The sequence below is a fragment of the Ochotona princeps genome, chromosome X, assembly GCF_030435755.1.
Source record: "Ochotona princeps isolate mOchPri1 chromosome X, mOchPri1.hap1, whole genome shotgun sequence".
Classification (NCBI taxonomy): Eukaryota; Metazoa; Chordata; class Mammalia; order Lagomorpha; family Ochotonidae; genus Ochotona; species Ochotona princeps.
Window position 1 is genome coordinate 7,046,601 of NC_080865.1, and position 21,508 is coordinate 7,068,108.

Here is a 21,508-nt window from a genome sequence, read left to right on the forward strand (position 1 = left end):
TTATTGACTTTTTCTATGAGTTTTTAGTCTATTATTTCCATACTGACCTTCACTATTTCCTTCCTTCTAATAAAACAGCACTCAAATCGATAATGAAATTATCCTTGCTTGCCTTATGCCAAGTAGTAGATCTTTTATATAGAAAATTCCACATATTTAATGAAAAAGGTGGCAGACATAAATCACTACATAAAAATTGCAAGATCAAAAAAATCAGCACAGGATCAGTAACATTCTATGAGCAAATAGTTTTCTAGCTGAAAAAGAAATAAACCCAGGGCCCCGATGTGGCACACACTCTGAGGGTTCTGCCTAGGTGGTTTTGATAGTTCTGAAATGTTGTCAATCTAACTGGTCCAAGTGAGATGAAGCCCTTTCAGTGTCCATTGGCTAACCTAGTCACCTCAGAGTCTCCATTCGCACAGATATTTGCTGGCGTCATTTGGCTGGGGTAGTTGTTTAATCTGTTTTGTTCTCCTTTCTCTGAAACGGTACAGATGTCCCCTACAGGGCTCAGTGGGCTGCCATAGCCTCCATGTGGATCTAGGTCAATGTCCACTACTCCGTCTTTTCCCCTGAGGAGGACCAGTTCTCGCAGGTGGACCAAGGACCCGAGCCAGTTGATCCGGCACCCCACAACCCAGACCCACACCCATGGGGCTCATAGAACTGGCACCCACTGTGCAGGTGGGTCAAGAACCCTGATCAGGTGACCTGAACCCCACTGGTCTGGTTTCCCATCCTTGGGTACTGGGGTGGTTGGGAGGTTGGGTATGGCTGCTCCTCTTATCCCCAACCCCAAAAGAGGAAGGAGAATTAGAAAATTTGGAAACAAAGAACGTACCCACTTTTCCCTAACCCTTGACCCACTCCACTCTGATGTTAACAATGTTAACATCATCTAAGATAAAATAAATTATTTAAAAATTGTTTAAAAATAATCATGATAGCATCAAAATGTTTGAAAACAAATTTGTTTTGAAACATTTTGATGCTATCATGATTTATATAGTGCAAAGATTTATATAGTGAAAACCATAAATCATCAATGAAATAAACCTAACAAGACACAAACAAATGAAAAAGTACACCAAGTTTGGAGGAAGAATTAATATTGTTAAAATGTCAGTTTTGCTCAATGCAATGTGCAGACTGAGTGCACTCTGTCAAACTTCTGATAACGTTTCTCACAGAAGCAGAAGAAACTATACTTCAGACAAATGTTCCACTGCTGGGAGAAAAGCAGCAACAGCTGATGGGCATTCTGAGCTGGTTAATGCCGTATCTGTGTTAGTCTATCAGTGTGCCAGCACAGTTGCCTATTCTATTGTTTTTAAAAGATATGTGGGGAACTGTGTGCCAACGCTAATCACCATGTGGGGAAGGCACGGAGAGTGGGGGTTGTGGGGTGCGGGGCAGAGATTGCCGCATGGTGTGCTGGTTGCCTAGGGAAGTGGGTTTGGGGATGTGTTGGCATGGGGGCTGCTAAGGGCGTGCTTGAAAGGGGAGGCATGACTTCTGTGGGCTTCCTTGATGGTTTTCTCAAAACATAAAAAGTAGGATTACCATATGATCCAATGTTCCTGTTGAGTATATATTCAAAAGAAATAAGTTCAATATGTCTGAGAGATCCTACACATTCTCATGTTCACTGTAATATTATTCATAATAGCCATGATATAAAATCAACTTACATGTCCATCAACAGCTGGTTAGAGAAAGTGATATATATACACAATCTTTAAAATAAAATGTGATATATATATTCAACCTTTAAAAATAAGACAATTCTGACATTTCTGACAATATGAATGAACTTAGATGATATTATACTAAACGAAATAAGCCAAAACTTTAAATTATTATAATAAATATTTATACTAAATAAGTGAGAATTCATGGTCTCTGCTATATGTGAAACCTAAAATCATCAAACTCATAGAAAAATAACGTAGAGTACTGGCAGCCAGGACCTGGGGAAGATGTCAGCCAAGGAGTAGGAAGTTTCAGTCAGACAAGATCAGTAAGATATGGAAGTCTGGTGCACAATCAGCATAGTGACTTAGGAAACAATGTTGTACCGTATACTCATAACTTGCTAAAAGACTTCTTGAATGGGCTCAATACATAAAAGTAACTATGTGAGTGAATTGACATGTAAATTAGCTGAATTGTGGTCACCATTTCACTATGTGTACATTTATCAAGACATCACACTGTATACCATGAATTACACAATTTTGTCAATTTTACTTTAATAAAAGCTTGAAAGGAAACAGAATCATAGAAATAGAAAGTTATCTTGGCATTATAAACATGGTAATGACTGAATAAGGAATAATTATGAGTGAATACTAAAACTAGTGAAAACATTATTACAGAACCCAGTAGTGGGTAGAACCATGATAGCATGTGCACAGCTGCGTAACGCCCATGAGAGGATCTTAGCTCTCAAGCCCGTCTTTGACACTTTTTATTCTTCAGTCTGGTCCCAACCTTCACATGTTCCTCTATCGCTTTTTGGGTTTCCCCGTTCAGTCTATGTTCTTCACTTGCCCCTCATCAAAGCAAAGCTCAGTGCTCTGACAGAGACAAACAAAGCTAGGGCCAGGCCATCTGCGCTTTCCCTGTTCAAATCCTACTACACCGCACTGACCTCCACCAGAGTATCAAACCAACAACCATCCAGGGAATCTCTTAACACTCTGTTGAATACACATATTTGGAAAATACACAAGCTGGTGGGTTTCTTGTCCCAGAAGTGTGTGTATAACTTCTATACATTGACCGTAAGTAACCAAAAGTGGCTATGACAAGTAGAAGAGTGCACGGAAACAGGTTTTACCAAATATAATTTACTGCATTAGATGGGCAAACTAAATTTGCCCAAAGTCACACCATGGGAGAAAGCTGGGATTCAAATATAGGACTTGAGATATAAGCAATGGCATAGCATGCTAACCCTCTACCCTGTGGCGCCAGCATACCACATGGGCATTGGTTCAAGTCCAGGCTGTTCCACTTCCCATCCAACTCCCTGCTTGTGGACTGGGAAAGCAGCAGAGGATGGCCTAAAGCCTTAGGACCCTGCATCTGCATGGGAGACCCAGAAAAAGCTCTTGGCTCCCAGTTTTGGATCCACTCCGCTCTGGCCATTGTAACCAATTAGGGAGTGAACCAGTGAGTAGAAGACCTTCTGTTCCTATAAATCCTGTAATTAAAAAAATTGCCTGTACCAGCTGCCTTTAAAATAAAAATAAATAAATCTTTCGCTAAAGGGAAAAGTAGGCAGTGTACTCTACCTGGTGCACACGAGCCCCAGCCGACTACTGGTAACTATCAACAGGAATTCCTCCTCAGCAATAGAAATAAAATGAATTTTACTAGAACTGAAGGGAGATTAGAGAAAGCAACTTGATTATTTAAGAAGCATAAACATTGTACCCTGGGGATAAAATCACTTAAGCCATACATTTTCACTTGTAAGCGTCAATCACTTAAATTCCAAAGTTTAAGGATAAATCATGTGGCAATGCTAGGGCCAAGAAACTAATGGTCTGGCTTAGTCCATTTCAACAAGGTGAGGCAAATACCTGGACATGCCAGTCACAACAAGTGCATTTGTTTTCTGCTAATGCGTAACAGATGAGCATAACCTGAACAGCTAAAATAACATGTATTTACTGTCTCCCAGCAATTGCAGGCCAGATATCAGAAGTCTGGGTACGGCTAGGATGGGTTCTCTGTTTAGATAAGACCCAAACCAAAGTGCTGGCAGGGTTGCACTCCCATTTCTAAGGCCCCTTGGGAAGAATCCACTTCCAATTTCAGATTATTGGCAGGAATCCTGTCCTTGAAACTATAGATCTGAGGTGCTTGCTTTTTTTTTTTTTTTTTTTTTGCTGGTTTCAGCTGGAAGCCTCATTTAACTCGCAGAGGCCATCTCATTTTCTTTTTTATGCAGTTCTTCAATCTTTAAATCTAGGAATGAAGAACACCCATGCATCAAATCCCTCTCACTCTTCAAATCTCTTGCCAAGAAGAGTACAGTGCCTTCTAAAATCTCACTTGACTAGGTCAAGGCCACGCAGCATGATGTTCCTATTTTAAGGTCAGTTGATTTTGAACTGTAACTACATGTGCAAAATCCCTTCACAGCATTATCTAAATGAACGTTTTATTGTGTGACTGAGTGTACATGTACCAGAAGGTAATGTTCCTGTGAGCCACTATGAAAGTCTGCCAACTATAATGAGAGAACTAGACTATCCTAAAAGAAAACTTGAACGTCATTAAGAAATGTTGAGTGGTTACTAACAAGGTAACTAGTCCCCCACAGTCAATTTAAACACACTTTTTCTCACCCCACACTGAAAGTTTGACATTAGGGAATGTGACACCCCAAAAAGTTCATAGACGATGGTTAGAATCATGGCAGGGAAGGGAAAGCAAGCCTACATTTAGAACATGTATTTATTCCAGAAATCAATATTAACTCTTTTCATGATGCAGTGGGTCCAATGTAATGAAGCCATTTCCAGGTATTTGGGTGGACACCTTCAGATTGAAACATATCAAGAATTCAGTATGCTGTTAGCATGTTGGGTACTTAGCAGTGAGTACAGTAACATTAGCCTTGTTGGATGGAAGTTTACATTGTCAAGACAATACTACGCCTCAATGTGCCACCATGCCTACTTCACAAAGGCACTCAATGAGCAGAGAAGAAGCTAGCGAAGAAGCTGGCTGACCCCCAATGACTGGGTCATATTGCTCACCTGATTATTGAGGCCCACTGATGAACATTCATATTTAATACCTAATATTCTCAGGCTTAGACCACTCCCAAAACATTCACATACTATTTCTAAAGCTGATTTTTTTGCTGTTGTGGTGGTTGTTGGTGAGGGGGACAACATCCCCAAATGTCCTCATTCAAAAACCCGTGTAAATTAAGATGAACCAGTATCCCTGAACTTGGAGCTGGATGTAACAGTTTATGACACTAGGCTTTTCTCTCTGAGGTTACAGTTGTGTTTGTATGAATAACTGTATTATGTTAGCCTGTGACCCTTTCCCAAAGTGTGTGTGTGTGTGTGCGTGTGTGTGTGTGGGGAGGAGATGAACTTCAGTGGATACTTGTTAACATTAAGACTTTTTTAACATTTATTTTTATTGGACAGGCAGATCTACAGAGAGAAGGAGAGACAGAGAAAGACCTTCCATCTGCTGGTCCAGTCTCCAAGTGGCCTCAATGGCCAGAGCTCAGCAATTTCCAAAGCTAGGAGCCTGGAATCTCCTCTGGGTCTCCCAAGTGTGTGCAGGGTCCCAAAGCACTGGACCATCCTCTACTGCTTTCCCAGGCAACAAGCAGGGAGCTGGATGGGAAGTGAAACAGGTGAGACACAAACAGGTGCCCATATGGTATCCTGGCACTTCCTAGATATGAATTTAGCCACCGAACCATCACACCAGGCCTGGACACTTCTTGATTTTAAAATTTTGTTTTAATGTAATTTAAGACTTTAAAAAGTTGCAAGAACAGTGAAAAGAATCTGTTGAGAACAGCATTGTGGTATAGAGGGTTAATCCACTATTTATGATGCTGGCATCCTATATTGGAGCAACATTTCAAGTTCTGGCTACTCTACTTCCGATTCAGCTTCTTGCTAACGTGCCTGGGAAGATGGGACCTATGCCACCCACATCGAAGACCTGGATGGAATTCCAGATGCCTAGCTTCAGCTTGGCCCAGCTGTGGTCACTGTGGTTATTTGGGAAATGAACAGGTAAATGAGATTTCTCCCTCTGTTTCTCTGTAGTATCTTCAAATAAATCTTTATAAAATAACTTGAGAATTAGTTACAAAGACATTTTCTTACAGAAAGCAGTACGGTAGTAATAATAACACTACCAATATTAATAAAATACTGCTATCTTAAAGATCTTACTCAGATTCTTCCAACTGGCAAAACTGCATGAGAATTCTGTGAGCACTAAAAGAACACAATCAACTCTACTGAGAGTGCGGACAGAGCAGAATGGTCTAGTGGATCCCGCATTAAATTGCAAACCAAGGCAATGGCATTAAATGGGCTCTCACAGGCACTGGGCCTCTTTGGTCGGCTTGAGGCTCCAAGAGTCAACCCTCCTCTTTCTTTCAGATTCCTGGTGAATCTCTGGTGTTCTGGTAACATGCTGTTCTCTAAACAAACTATCTTCTGAACTGATCACCCAAGGCAGTGGCCCCAGGGCGCTTCCACCTCTTCAGCAGCTGGCATGGCTTGGAGGAGCCCTAGAGTTCCACAGCATGGCACGGGTTAGATGGCTGTCACCTAGTCCACTGAGTCAGATGAGACCACATGGATCATCTTCTGCCATCTCTATCCCCATCTACAAATGAGCAACTGACGTTCAAAGAACTCAGAGACAAAAGGCCCAGCTGAGAGGGGGCCCCTACCCCACTAGTGCCTCATAGGCCTAGTGCCAGTCCCACATATCACACAGCTCATCGTAACCAGTCTGGGGCTGGCAGAGTAGGGGATACGTTAGGGAAGACCTGCGTTTATGGGGTTTACAGACAATGGCTTGTTTTTGTCTCTGAGGCTGCAAAGTAGTCTATTTACCTGAGTGTAGAGGTTGTGAACACACATCAGAAAGCTGAAAGTGCAGGATTCTATGCCTAAGCTGGTCAGGGATATAGCACACGACACAAGTACCCTCTGTCACAGAAGGGGCACACCAACTTTCAGAGCTCAAGTGTTTCTCACCAACAGATGGAATGAATAGCACTCAGCAATGCAGGACCTCATCTCAAGCATGAGGCCCCACAGAGCTGCAAAGCTGGGGCAACTCCTGCCCCAAAAGCATCGGGCTGATTCACCAGCCCCAGGGAGGAAGAGGGCCTGCAGGCAAGCCTGGGCTCAAAGGGATTTTGGCTGTGAAGACAACAGTGCAGGGGCTGGGGCCTTCCAATTTGTCTTTCTATTTAATCTGGGTTTATTCTTTACCAAATGTGAACAGTACCAGGAACCCAAAGAAGCCTTGGATACCTTCTCTGTCCACTACTGAGACTGTCCCATGTCAAAAAAAACAATTGTCTTTTATTTTTCCTACATCAAGAGTTCCTGCCTCTGTCATTGCCCAAACGTATAGACACCAGCCACCTTTTATTCTTTTCAAAGATTTATTTTACCTTTTATTGGAAAGTCAGATAAACCGAGAGGAGGAGAGACTGATTCATTCCCCAAGTAGTTGCAACAGCTGGAGCTGCAACGATCTGAGGCCAGCAGCCTGGAGCCTCTTCTGGGTTGCCCACATGGGTACATGGTCCCAAGGCTTTGGGCCGTCCTTGACTGCTTTCCCAGGCCACAAGCAGGGAGCTGGATGGGAAGTGGGGCTGCCGGGATTAGAAATGGCAGCTACATGGGATCCCGACACCTACATACAAGGCAAGGACTTTAACCATTAGGCTACTGTGTCAAGCCCCACCAGCTACCTTTTAAGGAAGTTATAGCCTAGGCTTAATTTTGTCCTCAGTAAGGGATTTTGCTTCCAGCATATCTCAGCAACTCAGACCAAGTCCTTGTTCAGTTGCAGCTAAGTTTTATCTGGCACTAATGAAACTTTGTCTTACTTTCTTGTTCTCCAAGAACAAAGATCCCTTTTCTTTCTGCGGGAGTGAGGTCATGTGAGCCCTCCTTTACTCTCCATAAGACCTTGACTGTGATAAGGTTGTGATTCTGTGGAAGTGAGAAACCAAACCGTGAGAACAGCATTTCCAGGGATGGGAGGAGTGCCCAGGAGCCCAGTCTTCCCTGGGAAATGTGGCTAGGGAGGCACAGCTCTTCTCACAGAAGAAACTCTGGCGCCTCTGCCAATCACTCCTATTCTTGCTTCCAACCTAAAGTTATTTCACTTCCCACAGTAAAACCAACACCCCAGAATTCCAGGCCATAACCCCACATGTTCAAAACAACCATCTCTCCCCCTCAACTGCGTACTTTCTAGAGCTCTATCACTTGGAATTCTACCTGCATCTGATTACCTTGACCTCCCTTCATCATGCCATATCTCTCAGTGCTATTCCAGAACACCAAGCAACATATCCATCACATGTGTCACTTAAATGATGCTTGCTGTATCGCTACACTAATTTGAGGGTCTTAGCAACAATTTCATTAATTTCTCCTCTGTTTCCCGATCCATTAGTTCATCTCAGATTTCTACTTGTTGAAATTTGATCTCTCCTTCAGGCTATAGCTGAGGTTTCATCTCATTAACTCTGCTGTTCTCTCCCCAAAGACAGAAAAAGGGAGACCACATCTAATTCACTTTGCAATTTCAATGTTTATTTCTGATACCAAAACTTGACAGCACACAAGGAAAAAAAGCAATAGACAAGGAACAGCAAATAAATTTATCTTGCATGCCACTTTCAATCAGTAAGTTGTGGCTCTCTAGATAGCTGTATTTAGAAGGAATCAGAGACTTCAGCCTCAAATCAGGGGAGAGACTATTGCAGCTGATGAGCAATATCTGTGAAAAGAAAAAATTAAAAAAATGGAAAAAAATCAATGATATATATCAAATAGTAGTAATGAATATAAATACCAAATAGTGCTGCCCTCATCTCCCCACCACAAATTTCCTATTACTCCTAGTTCATGCACATAACTACAACTCCAGGGAACCTAACTCTCAGCTCAAAGAGATATACCTACCGAACACCTCACTCAACCCAGAAGAAACCAATGGCACCAAAGTTGGCAGCAAAGTTGGCACTGGCTGTACCACCAGGACCAATAATAGGGCCAGCAAAGGTCTGAGGAAATCTGGAACGGGCATTCTGGTGGTATCTAGCCCAGAAGGTAAATGGAATTCTGGACCAGGGATCTCCAAAATCTCCTTCCTCATCCCAGGTCAGCAGCTCAAATTCAATGTCATCCCAGCTCCAGGGCCCAGACACAGCCTCATCTCCAATCCCCATGCGGGTTCTTGCTTCAGCTCGGGCTTCGGCCTCAGCTGCAGCAGCATCCAAAGCATCCAAGGCCTCATCTGCGGCCTCCATGAACTGTGCGGTCCAGTCGCGAGGGTCTCTTTTCTGAACCTGAAATGGGGAACAGAAGACAGAGTGATACCTATTTACAATGGCTAAGAGGCACAAGCAACCTAAGCATTCATCAATGGATGAATGGAAAAAGAATGTGGATATTTTAAAAGGGAGTACTAGTTAGCCTTTAAAAAGGAAATCCTGCTATTTATGACAGCATGGATGAAGCTAGAGGCGATTATGTTAAAATGAAAGTCAGATATAAAAAGATAAATACTGTACAATCTCACTTATAGATGGAATCTGAAAGAGTTCAGGTCTTAGAAGCACATAGTGTAATAAACGCCATAGATTGTAGAGGTGGGAGATGAAAACAAGGAGACACTGCTTAAAACAACAAAGTTTCACTTAAGATAGTTTTTTCATAATTCTCATTTTTCATGAACTTATTGAAGATTCGACATATGCATGGGATTCAAAACCCTTCTGTACTAAAATCAACTTTTTTTTGAAATTACATTTTCTACCAATTTTTGAAGTACCATTGTTGGTATTAAGCACCTAGTACGTATTAGGCACCATATTTTTGTACATAACAAAATCACCAATAAGGCAGCATCCACCATGTGCCATGCTAGGATCTCATTCCTGTTATTGGTTTTCTCAACCACTGATACCTCACTTCTTGCTCTATCAATTCTTGATTAGTTTCTGCATTACCTCTGCAATGAATCTCAGCACTTTCATCTTGCTAGTCTCATGATAGGAACGGAGGCCCCAGAGGAACTCATACTCAGGAGGGTTGCTGTTGGGCACTCGTCTGTAGTCCAGATACCTGAAAGAGCCAAAAAGTCTTTGTGTCTACCTCTTTGGGGAGAATGGCAGTGCACCAATACATAGTAATCCTATGCTTCAATATCCTGAATTTCAGGTGGCATCTCTCCTTGTCCCTATGGACAATTTCCTGAACATGATCAGGATTAGTTACCTTGTAATAATCAGGCCTTCCAGATGCTCTATCAGCATTTCCACATGTAGCTATCACTTCACAGACGGCGTTGTGTCCAATCACAGAAAGACAACACCTTATTTCACTCCCTCTGCTACAACACTAGCTCTAGATTCTTATAAACATCACATAAATCAGCTACACAGAGATCCAATCTGAGGATTACACTACAGCATAAAAGTCTCAGCTTGGCTCAACCTTGGGACAGCCTACTATGGAGATAGTGGACAGGCTTCACTTGTAAGACACCTTTATTAAAGAAAAATGCAATGTCAAGTAGCACACTCAGTAGACACTCCTGAGTACATGTTTGTGTGTGTATACGTGTGGGCACGATGTCACAAATAAGCTCAGGAAAGGTTTTCTTCAGGCTGACCAGCATGCAGCCACAATCATGAGGACCTGAAAAAGTGCCTTAGGCATCACTTACTTCTGCTTCACAAACTCGTAAGTGAGAAGTTTCCTCAGGTCTCCAAGGAGGGGATGTCTCACCCTAGTAGAAAAAAAAAAGGAAAATTCATCATCAGAGACTATGAATTTGCCCTAAGCAAAGCAAAAGGTTTCAGCACAGAGGTCAGAGGTGAGAAAAGAGGCAGCTTTTAGGACTATTTTCCCATCCACCCAGATAACATTCTTGGGCTCTGGACCTCCCCAATCCAAGCCCTTCAGACCACCAGGTTAATGCAATCCTGGGACCATCCTTTGTTGCCAAAGGATGATGCAAACAGGCAAGAGACGAGAGAGCCCAATCATACCCAGGACGCAGTCCCATCTTGCGTAGTGCCTCCCAGAGGACAGCTGCAATGGGAAGCAAGAGGAGACAAGGGATGGAAAATGAGCATGGAAATTAGGCTGCAGCCAACCCCTAGTTGGTAGTTCACCCACTCACCCTCAGTGGCACGGTTGCCATTCATGAAGATGACACCCAGAATCACCAAGAGGAGACCTAGCTTGGGTGTGTCTTTGGTCCTAAAGGAAAACAAAAGAACACGTTTTCAGCAGCCATCTGAGAGATTCCAGCCAGCTTACCACGTAGCTTCACCCTTGGTCACAAAAGAATGGCTCTGCAAATGACTTCCTATGTGACCCTGAACTTTGGACCCTGATCTACTTGAAAACCCCATGAAGAAAGACACCAAGAAGAAAGACCATGCTCCACCTCGTTTCCCATCTTACGTTCCCAGGATGCCAGCCAGGGACTCGGGGGTACTGATGAGAATGTAAAGGTGCTCGTCCTTGTCAATTTCTTTCAGTTGAATTCCAAATTTCTACAGGGGCAAGAAAACAGATTATGAAATCACAAAAGCTACCATAAGCTACCCATCAGCAGTCACTCACCTCCCTGTGAATCTTGCCCTAAACTCCCAGTAGAAACCCCATGGATCTTTGAAATCAACACTTTCCCCGTCATTCCTGTTCCTCAGGGCTGCCTTCTCACCTTCTCCAAGACAAAGCATGCACGTTCAATGATTTCTGGATAAACATCAGTGTATTCACGAATGATATCCCTCAACATTTCTGTAGGAGAGAGGAGAGAGCATCTGGGCTGAACAGGGGCCATGGAGCAACAGCCCCTTTGCCAGCCCTGCTGAGGGTAGCACAGCCAGGGTCCTCAAGGGTGGAAAAGGAACTATCAGCCATGGACGCAGAGGACAGAAGGGAAAGGGCTAATAAGCAAAGGCATGCCCAAAGAGCAGGGGTGGGGAACTATTTTTTTTCTTTGCCAAGGGCTGTTTGGATATTTGTAACATCACTTACAGACCATACAGAATTGTCAACTTAAGTTAGCCTGCTGTATATTTACTGAATTTCAAATCTCACTTGTGGTTGCCTTGGCAAGGCCAACCAAATGATTTCATCAACCCTGTATGGTCCTGACTAGACATTCCCCACCCCTGCCATAGAGCACTGGGTGAAGGGAAGGGTACAGCTCAATGGGAGGGAGCCAGTGGAAGCTTACCTGAGCGCTTGATGGGCACCTTTGTGTAGTCTTTGAGCATCAGGTACTTGACCAACTTATTTGCCTGGAAGGGAGACAGAAATCATCAATTATATTTGAAGAAAACTTGCTGCATTATATGTGGAAAGGCAACAATAAGTAAAAGGAGGAGTGCGGAGGAAGAGCACTTACTCTTTCCTGAAGAAGGGCCGCATCTCGGGGCTGTGAAGCACCCGGGTTCTGTGAGGCACGCGAGTTTGGAGAGCTGCGCAGGTTAGGTGAGGGTCTCAGGTTCTGCCAGTCAGGCGGAATTGGCCAATCGGCAGTGATCCAGTCAGGTGGAATTGGCCAGTCAGATGGGATTGACCAGTCGGTGGGAAGTGGCCAATCAGGAGGCAGTGGCCAGTCAGAAGGCCCTTGCCAGTCTGGAGGGCCCTGCCAGCCCGGTGGGGTCTGCCATCCAGGTGGGGTCTGCCATCCAGAAGGATTCTGCCAGGCCATTGGGTTTGGCCAGACAACTGGGCCAGGCCAGACAACGGGATTTGGCCAAATCACAGGATTCTGCCAGATCACTGGGTTTGGCCAGATCACTGGGTTCTGCCAAGCAACTGGACCCTGCCAGGTAGGTGGGGTCTGCCTAGCCGGGGGGCTCTGACGTGCCGGTGGGGTCTGCCTGGTTGTCTGGTTTTGCCAGCCTGATGGGTTCTGCCAAGCCAGTGGGGTCTGCCAGAGCACATTAGGTGGTGCGCCAGGTGGATTCTGAGTGGTTACTGGAGCCGGAGCAGACCTCCAGGTCCCTGCAGCCGGAGGGGCACGCCGCTGATCCCCACTGCTGTTTTCTTCCACATTCATGTTATTAATCTGCATTATCAGAGAGAAGGAAAGTGCAGGGTTGGTCACAAAATGTTCTATATCCTCATACTGTCTATTTCAGGAAGTCTCCCTAAACCCTCACCTGAAATGACAACCTGACTCACTAGCCACTGGCCACCCTGAGTCCAGGGCTTCTCTTTCATTGCCTTCCAGGAAGGAGTTTCATCTCTGAACCAGGCCTAGAGTAACCCAGGGATGGGTTCTGAGGCTTCTTCTCTTCCCGTCTTGTCCACCACTTGCTTACTCTGCTTGTCCCACCCTGAACAAATCACTCAAGTCACTTCACTTCCTTGGGACTCAGTTTCCTTCTTTGTCAAGCTAAGACTATGATCCTCAGCTGGTGAGAGCTGCCTTCGGGATTTATCAAGGCCTGTATGAACAGGCCTAGCTCAAGATCTGACATGTGGTGGTTACTATCCAAATGTAAACTGAATTACATATAGGTTAGATGTATTTGTTTGCATGTGTTATCTCCCCCATCAGTCTATGGATACTCCAAGGACAGGAAAAATCATCTACTTCAGTATCATCTACAGCCTAGATAAATAAGGGAATTTTTCTATTTTATATATATTTGTATGATATATATGTATTTGTTTTATTTTGAACAAATAATATCGGAGAAGAAAGGAGAGAACCCAAAGCAAAGTGACGCTAATGGGGATCTCACCTTGCGGGTCCTCTTGCCCCGAATTATAGTCCGGGACTCCACATTCTGAGCCTGAGGACCATCTGCTGAAGTCTGTGCAGCTGCAACATCAGGTTCGGCAACACCTGGGTTGTTTTCTATGTCCTCTGGGGAAGTGGCCATTTTGGTCTGGTTTACATTCTGGGTCTGGCTGTCAGCCGTTGGGGCCTTAGTGGTATCATTCCAAGCCTTGAAGGCTGTCTTAGGTCGGTTATTGGCCATCTCATTGGCACTGAAAGACTGAGAAAAATTGTAAGTAGCATTCGGACCCACCTTAGTGGTGCCATTCTGGGCCTTAAAGGCCATCTCAGACTTGCCAGCAACTAACTCCTCAGTGGCTGCAGCCTGGGAAAAATCATAAGCAGCACTTGCGCCCTTTGGAGCGGCACTCTGGGACTTAAAGCCAGCCTTAGGTTGAGCATTGGGCTTCTCCTTGGCATTAGGTGCCTGCGAGAAGTCATAGACACCATTTGGGCCTTTTGTGGTGGCTTTCTGGCCTTTAAAGGCTGTCTTAGGCCTAGCAGCTGCTGTTGAGACTTGATTATCAGCCATCTCATTGGCAGTAGGGGGCTGTGAACTCTGAGGACTCGCATTTGGCCCGCTGGCAGCTGCTGTGGCCTGGTTGGTAGGTGGAGCCTCTGAGATCTGGATCGCCTCCATCAAGGTCTGCATAAGCAAAGTGTTGTCTTCTACAGAGGCCTCTGCCTGCAAATATAGAGGAAACAAATTTAATCTCTGGAACTCAGAGTCTGGAACAGCGGGGGTGGGACCACACGCACGCAGCTGGGAAGGTGCAGGAGGACAGCTGCTGCAAAAACAAGGCCATGGCAAGAACCCAGGGAGCAGGCAGGGGGCACAGGGAGGCGAGTGGTACAAAACGTGTGGTGCACTGGTGTAGGGCAAGGACAAAATGGCAGGTAGAGCGACGTGAGAAAGGCCTGAATGAGTGGGGTTGGAGTAGAAATGGTACAGGGTGCACTCAGCGCTCAGGATGCGAGGCAAAGCAAGTAGTTGAGCAGAGGAAAGCGGACCCACAACAAGTGGGGAATACAGGAGAGAGGGAGGGTTGAGGTGGGAGGTTGGGGGAGGGGGCAACAGCCTGCTTTGCAAGCGTCAGGCCTATGGGAAAGAAAATGGTTCCTTTACTCAGCCCGCAATCTCTGGGCAGATTGCCCCGACTACTAACAGGGTCTCCCCTTTCCCTAAGCAGGGACTGATGGCTGAAAAGGGATGCCTCCTTCCCCTTGGATAAAGGTTGGGAATTTGAACAACGACACAGTCTAGGGATAAAAGAGGACAAAATTGGATCCAGGTGTTTGGCCAGATGAGAGGGGGCAGGGCAGGGTGGGGGAAGTGTCGAAGGGGAAATGGAGGGCTGGGAATAGAGATCTCACCTGGAAGCCAAGGAGGCCTGCACCACGGTCCATGTTCTGAGCCATGGCTCCGGTTCCTCTGGCAAGAGCAGAGCCTGGGGATTAACGGAAAGGAGCGGGTTGTTACACTACACAGGGCAGAAACGCAGGGCTGAATCCGGGGGTGTGTGCGCGGTTGGATTGTGCAAGTGAAAGAGGCGCTGGGTCTGAAGTGGAAAAGACCGGAGCAAAGGGAGAAACGGGAACGGGTGCTCAGATGGAGATTCTGAATCCCGAGAAGCAACTAACAGGGAGAATCTTTACATCAGACTAGGAAGCAGATTAGAGTTCAGAAGCCGAGAGTGGGGTGGGGTGGCTGGGGTGGGATTCGCATTCACGAAGTTGAATGAAGGTTTTCAATCAGGAAGAATTGCAAAACAGTACAGATCCGGGTCAAGGAATCTTTAAGGATTCTGTAAGGACCGAGGGGGTGAGAGAGAACAGAAGCTCTGAATCAGAAGGGTCGGGGAGGGGGGGTGTGAATCGGGGTTAAGGCAGTGGACGGGGTTCAGAATAGGGGTTAAGGGATTAGGAAAAAGAAATGGGGGAAGGAGTCCCGCACCAGGGGGCAGATGCCCTCTCTGGGGGCCAGTTCTCACCTTGCCTCAGGCCCCAACCCTAACCACCTCGTCGCTTCTCTTCTTCACGACTGGGAGGATCGGGATTGCTGTGCTGGGCTCTCAGCAACCGCACTCTCTCCTTGTCTAGGAGAAAATGCCAGCGCGGCAGCTTAGACGACCCCGCCTCTTCGTCTAATATACCACCCACTGCCTCGGGAGGTTAAGCGCAGGCGCAAAGACTGGAGGAACAACTACAAACCCGCCCACTTTCCCAACAAAAGCTCCGTCCTGGAGAGCACGGCACACATGCGCACTGGAAGGCGGCCCCGCCCCTTTGCCAACACACCATCCCACCACCAACCAGGTCGACAGTATACAACGGTTCCTCCTCTTCCTCTACATCCCCTCCCTCAACAGATGCAGCGTGCATCTTGGTCCCACCCCTTGCCCCACACAGCAGCCCCCTACCTTTTCCGCAATGCGTCTCTATACTATCCCTGCCCCCTTCAAGGCCCCTCCCATCAGGTCGGCCTGCAGTTCCACCCCCTTCCTTCCCTGCAACGTTTAGGTCACTATTAAGCAGGTTTCTGTAGGGGGGAGGGGTCTCTAATTGCAACAAGTGCTAAGCCCCCTGCAGAGCTCCTCATCTACGTTGCAGTCCAGGAAAGAAAATGTCCAGAAAGTATACACTACTGGAGCCTGTGCCTGCCACGTGATCATAAGCGCCCCTCACTAGCTTCCAGACTCAGATTAGCTTCTTTTCTGCAGTTCCAGTCTTGTAATCATTTTGTACGCGTTGTGGGAGGAAGGCAGGGAAGGGCACAGCTTGTACTAGGAGACTTGAAAAAGTTTGCAGGGAATAAAACTGAAAGATAAGCTTATTTGGCTGCCAAACTATTTTTTGAAACACATGCAGGTTTTCCCATACTTTTCAATTCCATGATTTTGTTGTTGTTGTTGTTTATTTGGTAGAAACCACTTCATCACAGCAGGATCTATGCTGAGGCTTGTCTTTCTCTTAAAGCAACCATGGAAGCATTCCCATTTTACAGACCCAGAAGTTAAGGTTGAGACACACTGCATGAACAAGGCAAAGCCTGAGAGCCACAGTAAAAAGAAAATTCAACCTTTGCTCCCAGGGGTTTTCCTAATTCCAAAGCCCAAATTATACACATTTCCTCCTGTTTGAGCCACAGGCCACTTCAACCCTAACATTTATCCCAAACGAACAAGTTTTGTTTTCCAGGAGGCCAAAGCTTACGTTCTGCTTTCAGGAGCGCACAGGATAAGGCTCCCAGTTCCATCTCTTGTTCATTCAGGAATGGGAATTGTTCCTTGGAGCCCACTCCCAGCTCCCAATGCTACCCAGGAATCTTGTCTATGAATGGCACAATCGTGCTGTGCCCAAGACCTTCCTGGTGTTTGCCAAAGTAGCCAGGTCAACCAGGTACGTTTGTGTCTCTCATTAAGAGTCAGTTTGCCTTACTTCCTTTCTTGGCTAAGTTTTAGGATCTGGAGCAGCTGTGGCATTGAGGAACAAGACTGAATTGATTTCAGAATCTGTAGAACGGAGTGCCTAGCCTGTGTGTCACTGTAAATGTGAGCTCACTCAGGGCACTCCATTTTTCAGTGCTTGATCTCTCAACATGCAGAATAGAAAGCATAGCACATGTGTCCTATCCAAGGACACATATTACTGTGCTTCCAGAACGACTGGAGAAACTAAGAAAAAGAAAAAAAAAACCCAGAAGATGATATACAGATGTGAGGTGACTCAAACTAAGCTGATACTTTTCCAAAATTCAAAGCAGATCTTTGTGCGTTTCACATTCCTTCTAGCATCAACTCCTGCCAGGAGTCCACATATGAAGGGAAGCTAATACTAGGAAGGACTGCAGCACTTGGTCCCCAAGGGCCAACATCAATTCTGCCTGGTTGGATGACTTTCCTCATCTGTTGCATAGCAACCTCCCCTGTCAGCTGCCTGTTTTTCCTCAGCACTTCCTCTGTAAAGTGTCTGCAGTGAGACGTGATCAGACTCAGGAAAGGAGGTCTGAAACACCATTTTGTTGCCCTCGACTTCCATATCTGCATCTCCACTGCTATAAATGCTGGACCCATAATCCAACTGCCTATCTCACTTCTCCAATTGGCTATCAGTATTCTCAAGTTTAACTGATCCTTTCAAATATATCCTTCCTCCATCCCATCTTCTCCAGTTATCCCCTCTTTCCCCATTACAACGTAAACTTCTTGGGGAGACGAATTTTTGTTTGTTTTGCTCATTGTATCCCAGCACCTAGAACAATATCTGACCGATTTTATCTGCTCAAAATATATGTTTAATGAATCAGTAACCCACCCTACACTCACCCCCATCACTCAGGCAAGAGGCTCAAGAGGCATTCTTCTTGTGATATACTCACTCACTTGTCCTTATGTAAATAATGCATACTCATGACTAAAAACTCAGAACCTAAATATTTCATAAATTGAACATCACTCTAAACTTCATCATCTTTAGATAACTGCTAAGATTTGATGCTACCTTTTCATATATATTTTTATATCAGTGGGATTACACATATGCCACAAATACTTCGAGTAGCATTCTTTTCCTTACTACTTCCACTCTTTTCTTTTACTTCCATCTTCAACTGCCGCACCTGCAGTTTTACTCTTTCATATTGTTGCATGCTCAAAATTTATCATTTATTGTTGTACAACACGAAGATATTATGTAACGATCATACATCTGATTTAATTAGCCACAGTGTACCTCTGATTCATTCTTTTAAATGGCAACCTAATATTCCATGATAGGAATGAACGATGGTGTTTTGGAAGAGTGGCACTTAAAAACAGCACAGCAATCATGAGGCTTATACATGCTTGCTTATATCTCAATGCTCAATATTTTTTACTTCTATGACACTAAGATGCCCAGGAGCAGAACTAACATGTTCTGTAGTGCCTAGTATAAAATTCTTCCAACCACTTTTCCAATATGATATATATTTATTGGTGTATTCTTCTGATTTTAATTTGTATTTCTGAGAAGTAATGTGTTAGAACACATTTTCTGTAGTAGTAGACATACTATTAGATTTCTATAGAGCTTATGCAAATACAAGTCTTTAACTGTGTTACTGTTTTTTATTCTTTATATAATCCTACAACTGTTTACTAAACACTCTCAGAGTCACGTGTATTTCAATGTTTGTCACACTTTAATAAGGCAATACAGTGGATATAATTTACATTACTTTCATAGTCTCAAATGCAAAAACCACAAAGGCCAGATACTCATGTTTTTACATCCTCTTAGTAGCTAGGGGATTGCACTGTAAGATTTATCAGTGTGGCAAGCTCCCAAAGACCACCGTTCGAGTCAATGATTTACCAGACTCATATAATTCAGAAAGGTTGTTTTAGCAATGGTTTACTAAACTGAAAGGTATCAACAAAGGTAAAAAATGTACATAGGGCAGAGGCCAGGAAAGACCAAGCACAACTTTTAGTTCTTTCCCAAATGTGCTGCATGGTCAAGAGTTTCATTATCCTAACAACGCTGTATGAAAGCATGTATGGATACTGTCAACCCGGGATGTGCATTCAGGCCCTGGTGCCAAGGGTTTTTATTGGCTGCCAGTAACACAGACCTGAAGTATCTATGTGACTGACCTTGGTCATTACTCAACTTCCAGTCCATTTAAGTGTCAAGCTAATACTATGTGGCCCTGGGGTAAACAAAGAGACTCTCTAATCAGGCAAAAATATTCCAAGGTCTTACAGGTTATCACCTCGAAGATGATCAAAGGCCAAACCACTCACTGCGAAATATGTTTCTTTGGAGGGGGAAGGTGTGGAGTGGAATCCACAGGATTTGAACTCTCCAGACTTGCTGAACCAAACTCTTCAGTGGACAAATCGCAACTGCCCCCTAATACTTTGTCTGAAAAGAGTAATCCAACGATGTAGTGATGGAATTCATACCACACTTACAATGGGAACAAAAGCCACAAGAACATCTAGTTTTGGGGGACAGAAAAGGCAGTCAAGCCAGCATCCAGTGTTCAGTGGGAGTGGGGGTGCAGTCATGTTACCCAACCAGCTAATATTTAGGACATGATTCTTTTAAATATAATTGGTGCTCACTGGCTCTTAGCAATATTTTACTATCAGTCTACTTTCAGGAGAGCTTCTTGGGAATAACAAAGTTTATTTTAGCTTATATTTTGCGAGTATGCAGTTTAAGATCAGGCACCCCCATTAATCTGGTGTCTAGTGGAGGCTGGCAATAATGGAACATGTGCAGAGGAATGATCACACAGTAAGCCACAAAGTTGAAAGAAGACAGGACAGACTCTGTTTAAATAACTAACCTTATCACAAGAACTACCTTCCAAGGTCAAACTCCCAGTAACCTAAAGACCTCCCTCCCACTGGGCTCACCTCCTATCTGCCATAATTGGGTCAAGTCTTAACTCAAATCCATTAACCATTAGCATTAATCCATTGACTGTTAACATAAAACTTTGCAGCTCAAACGTCTGCATGAGTTTGGTGAGCCAAATCCTGTTCAATCTGTGACACCTGGTGTTACACCAATTCTATAGGTAAGTTTTGCAAGAAACTTCCAAATGTTCTGAAGTGTGTTGCACTATTTTATATTCCCACCAGTAATGCCTGAGTGATTCAGTTTCTCAACTCCTTTTCAGTGTCTATTATTTTAGTGTTTAGCCACAAGTCTGTAACATCTCACTTTGTTCTAAATTTGCATTTCTGTAATGGCTAACAATGCTCATGGTCCATGCATTTATTTCCCATCCATATATCCTCTACGATGAAATGTCTCATGTATGTTGCTCAGTTTCTAATTTGATTGTTTGCCTTCCTCACCTCTGCCTCATTCCCTTCTGTTGAATCTTGAGTTTATATTTCATGAGTCCTTTGTTAGATTGTGTGGTTTGTGAATATTTTCTCTCTTCATAGCTTGTCTTTTATTCCTCTTAAAACAGGACATTTTACAAAGCAACATTTTGAATTTTGAGTAAGTCCAATTTATTGATTCTTTTTCCGATTAATTACTGTGGTTTTTTAATGTTATTTCTAAGAACACTTCAGTAACATGGAGGCCAACGTGCAGAATGAAGGCAAATAAAGAGAATGTTACCAGCCTATTTACCTTAAAATAACAAAGAAAGCTGTTACAGAAATGAAGAATTCTACCAATTCAAGGGTATTGTAGCCTGCATGGTTTCTAATGAGAACATCTGCCATTGTTTTAATAGTCCATGGAGATAAGGTGCCATTTCTCTCTCTCTGCTGATTTTCAAGACTTTTTTATTCTTTATCTTTAGCCTTCAGAAAGTTTTAAAATTATGTTACTTATTGAGATTACTATTCAGTGTTGCTCTTAATGTTTCAACAAATCATATAAACATGATAACAAAATGAATGCTATGCATATTGCAAAAGAAATGACCCAGCTATTTTTCTTTCAACTATGTTAGCACACGAAGAAATCACTATATATACTCACACACCACCCGCCCTCGCTCCCAGACTTCAGTTTGTGAAAAATGGAGCTCACTCAGCTTCTAGAGTATGTGGGATAGCTTTTGTCTCCCTAGCTGCTGTACCAAATGGCTATCCAAGTATTGTTTTTTTCTTCCAATGTATTGGACTTTTCAGTTCCTAATTTTTCTATGAATTCACTACATCTCCTATTCGTTTGGGGTACGTTAATTTTCCCTGTTGAGGCTTTGAATTCTCTACATGTTCTAGGCATAGCCACAATTGCTCATTGAAAAAAATTTTAGAATACAATCCAAAAATTTTAAGTTTTGTTTAAAATCTGTGACAACAGAAATTAAAGTGTCATAGGCATTTATCTGGGGCATTCAAAAAATGGAATTAGAGTAGTTCTTTTTAAAACAGGCCCCAGGCACATCTGCGGCTGAATGCCCAAA

The 21,508-nt window shown here is 44.0% G+C and overlaps 1 protein-coding gene across 2 annotated transcripts in view; it reads right to left on the bottom strand.

Moving 5' to 3' along the window:
* Positions 1–8,329: 8,329 nt before the first annotated feature.
* The window catches only part of MAGED1 (MAGE family member D1), a 74,832-nt gene continuing 61,653 nt past the window's right edge, over positions 8,330–21,508 (bottom strand). Inside the window, exons 1-13 of one of the 2 annotated variants that reach the window (XM_058658865.1) lie at positions 15,573–15,728; positions 14,956–15,029; positions 13,544–14,266; positions 12,193–12,861; positions 12,022–12,085; positions 11,500–11,579; positions 11,238–11,329; positions 10,951–11,030; positions 10,817–10,859; positions 10,492–10,554; positions 9,773–9,887; positions 8,724–9,109; positions 8,330–8,538 (exon numbers count right to left, since the gene is read on the bottom strand). In XM_058658865.1, the coding sequence (XP_058514848.1) occupies positions 8,732–9,109; positions 9,773–9,887; positions 10,492–10,554; positions 10,817–10,859; positions 10,951–11,030; positions 11,238–11,329; positions 11,500–11,579; positions 12,022–12,085; positions 12,193–12,861; positions 13,544–14,266; positions 14,956–15,000 (2,352 nt within the window). In that variant the 5' untranslated portion in view covers positions 15,001–15,029; positions 15,573–15,728 and the 3' untranslated portion in view covers positions 8,330–8,538; positions 8,724–8,731. Of the gene's footprint in view, positions 8,539–8,723; positions 9,110–9,772; positions 9,888–10,491; positions 10,555–10,816; positions 10,860–10,950; positions 11,031–11,237; positions 11,330–11,499; positions 11,580–12,021; positions 12,086–12,192; positions 12,862–13,543; positions 14,267–14,955; positions 15,030–15,572; positions 15,729–21,508 lie in introns of those variants that run through there. The other variant, XM_004587941.3, reaches the window with a different exon arrangement.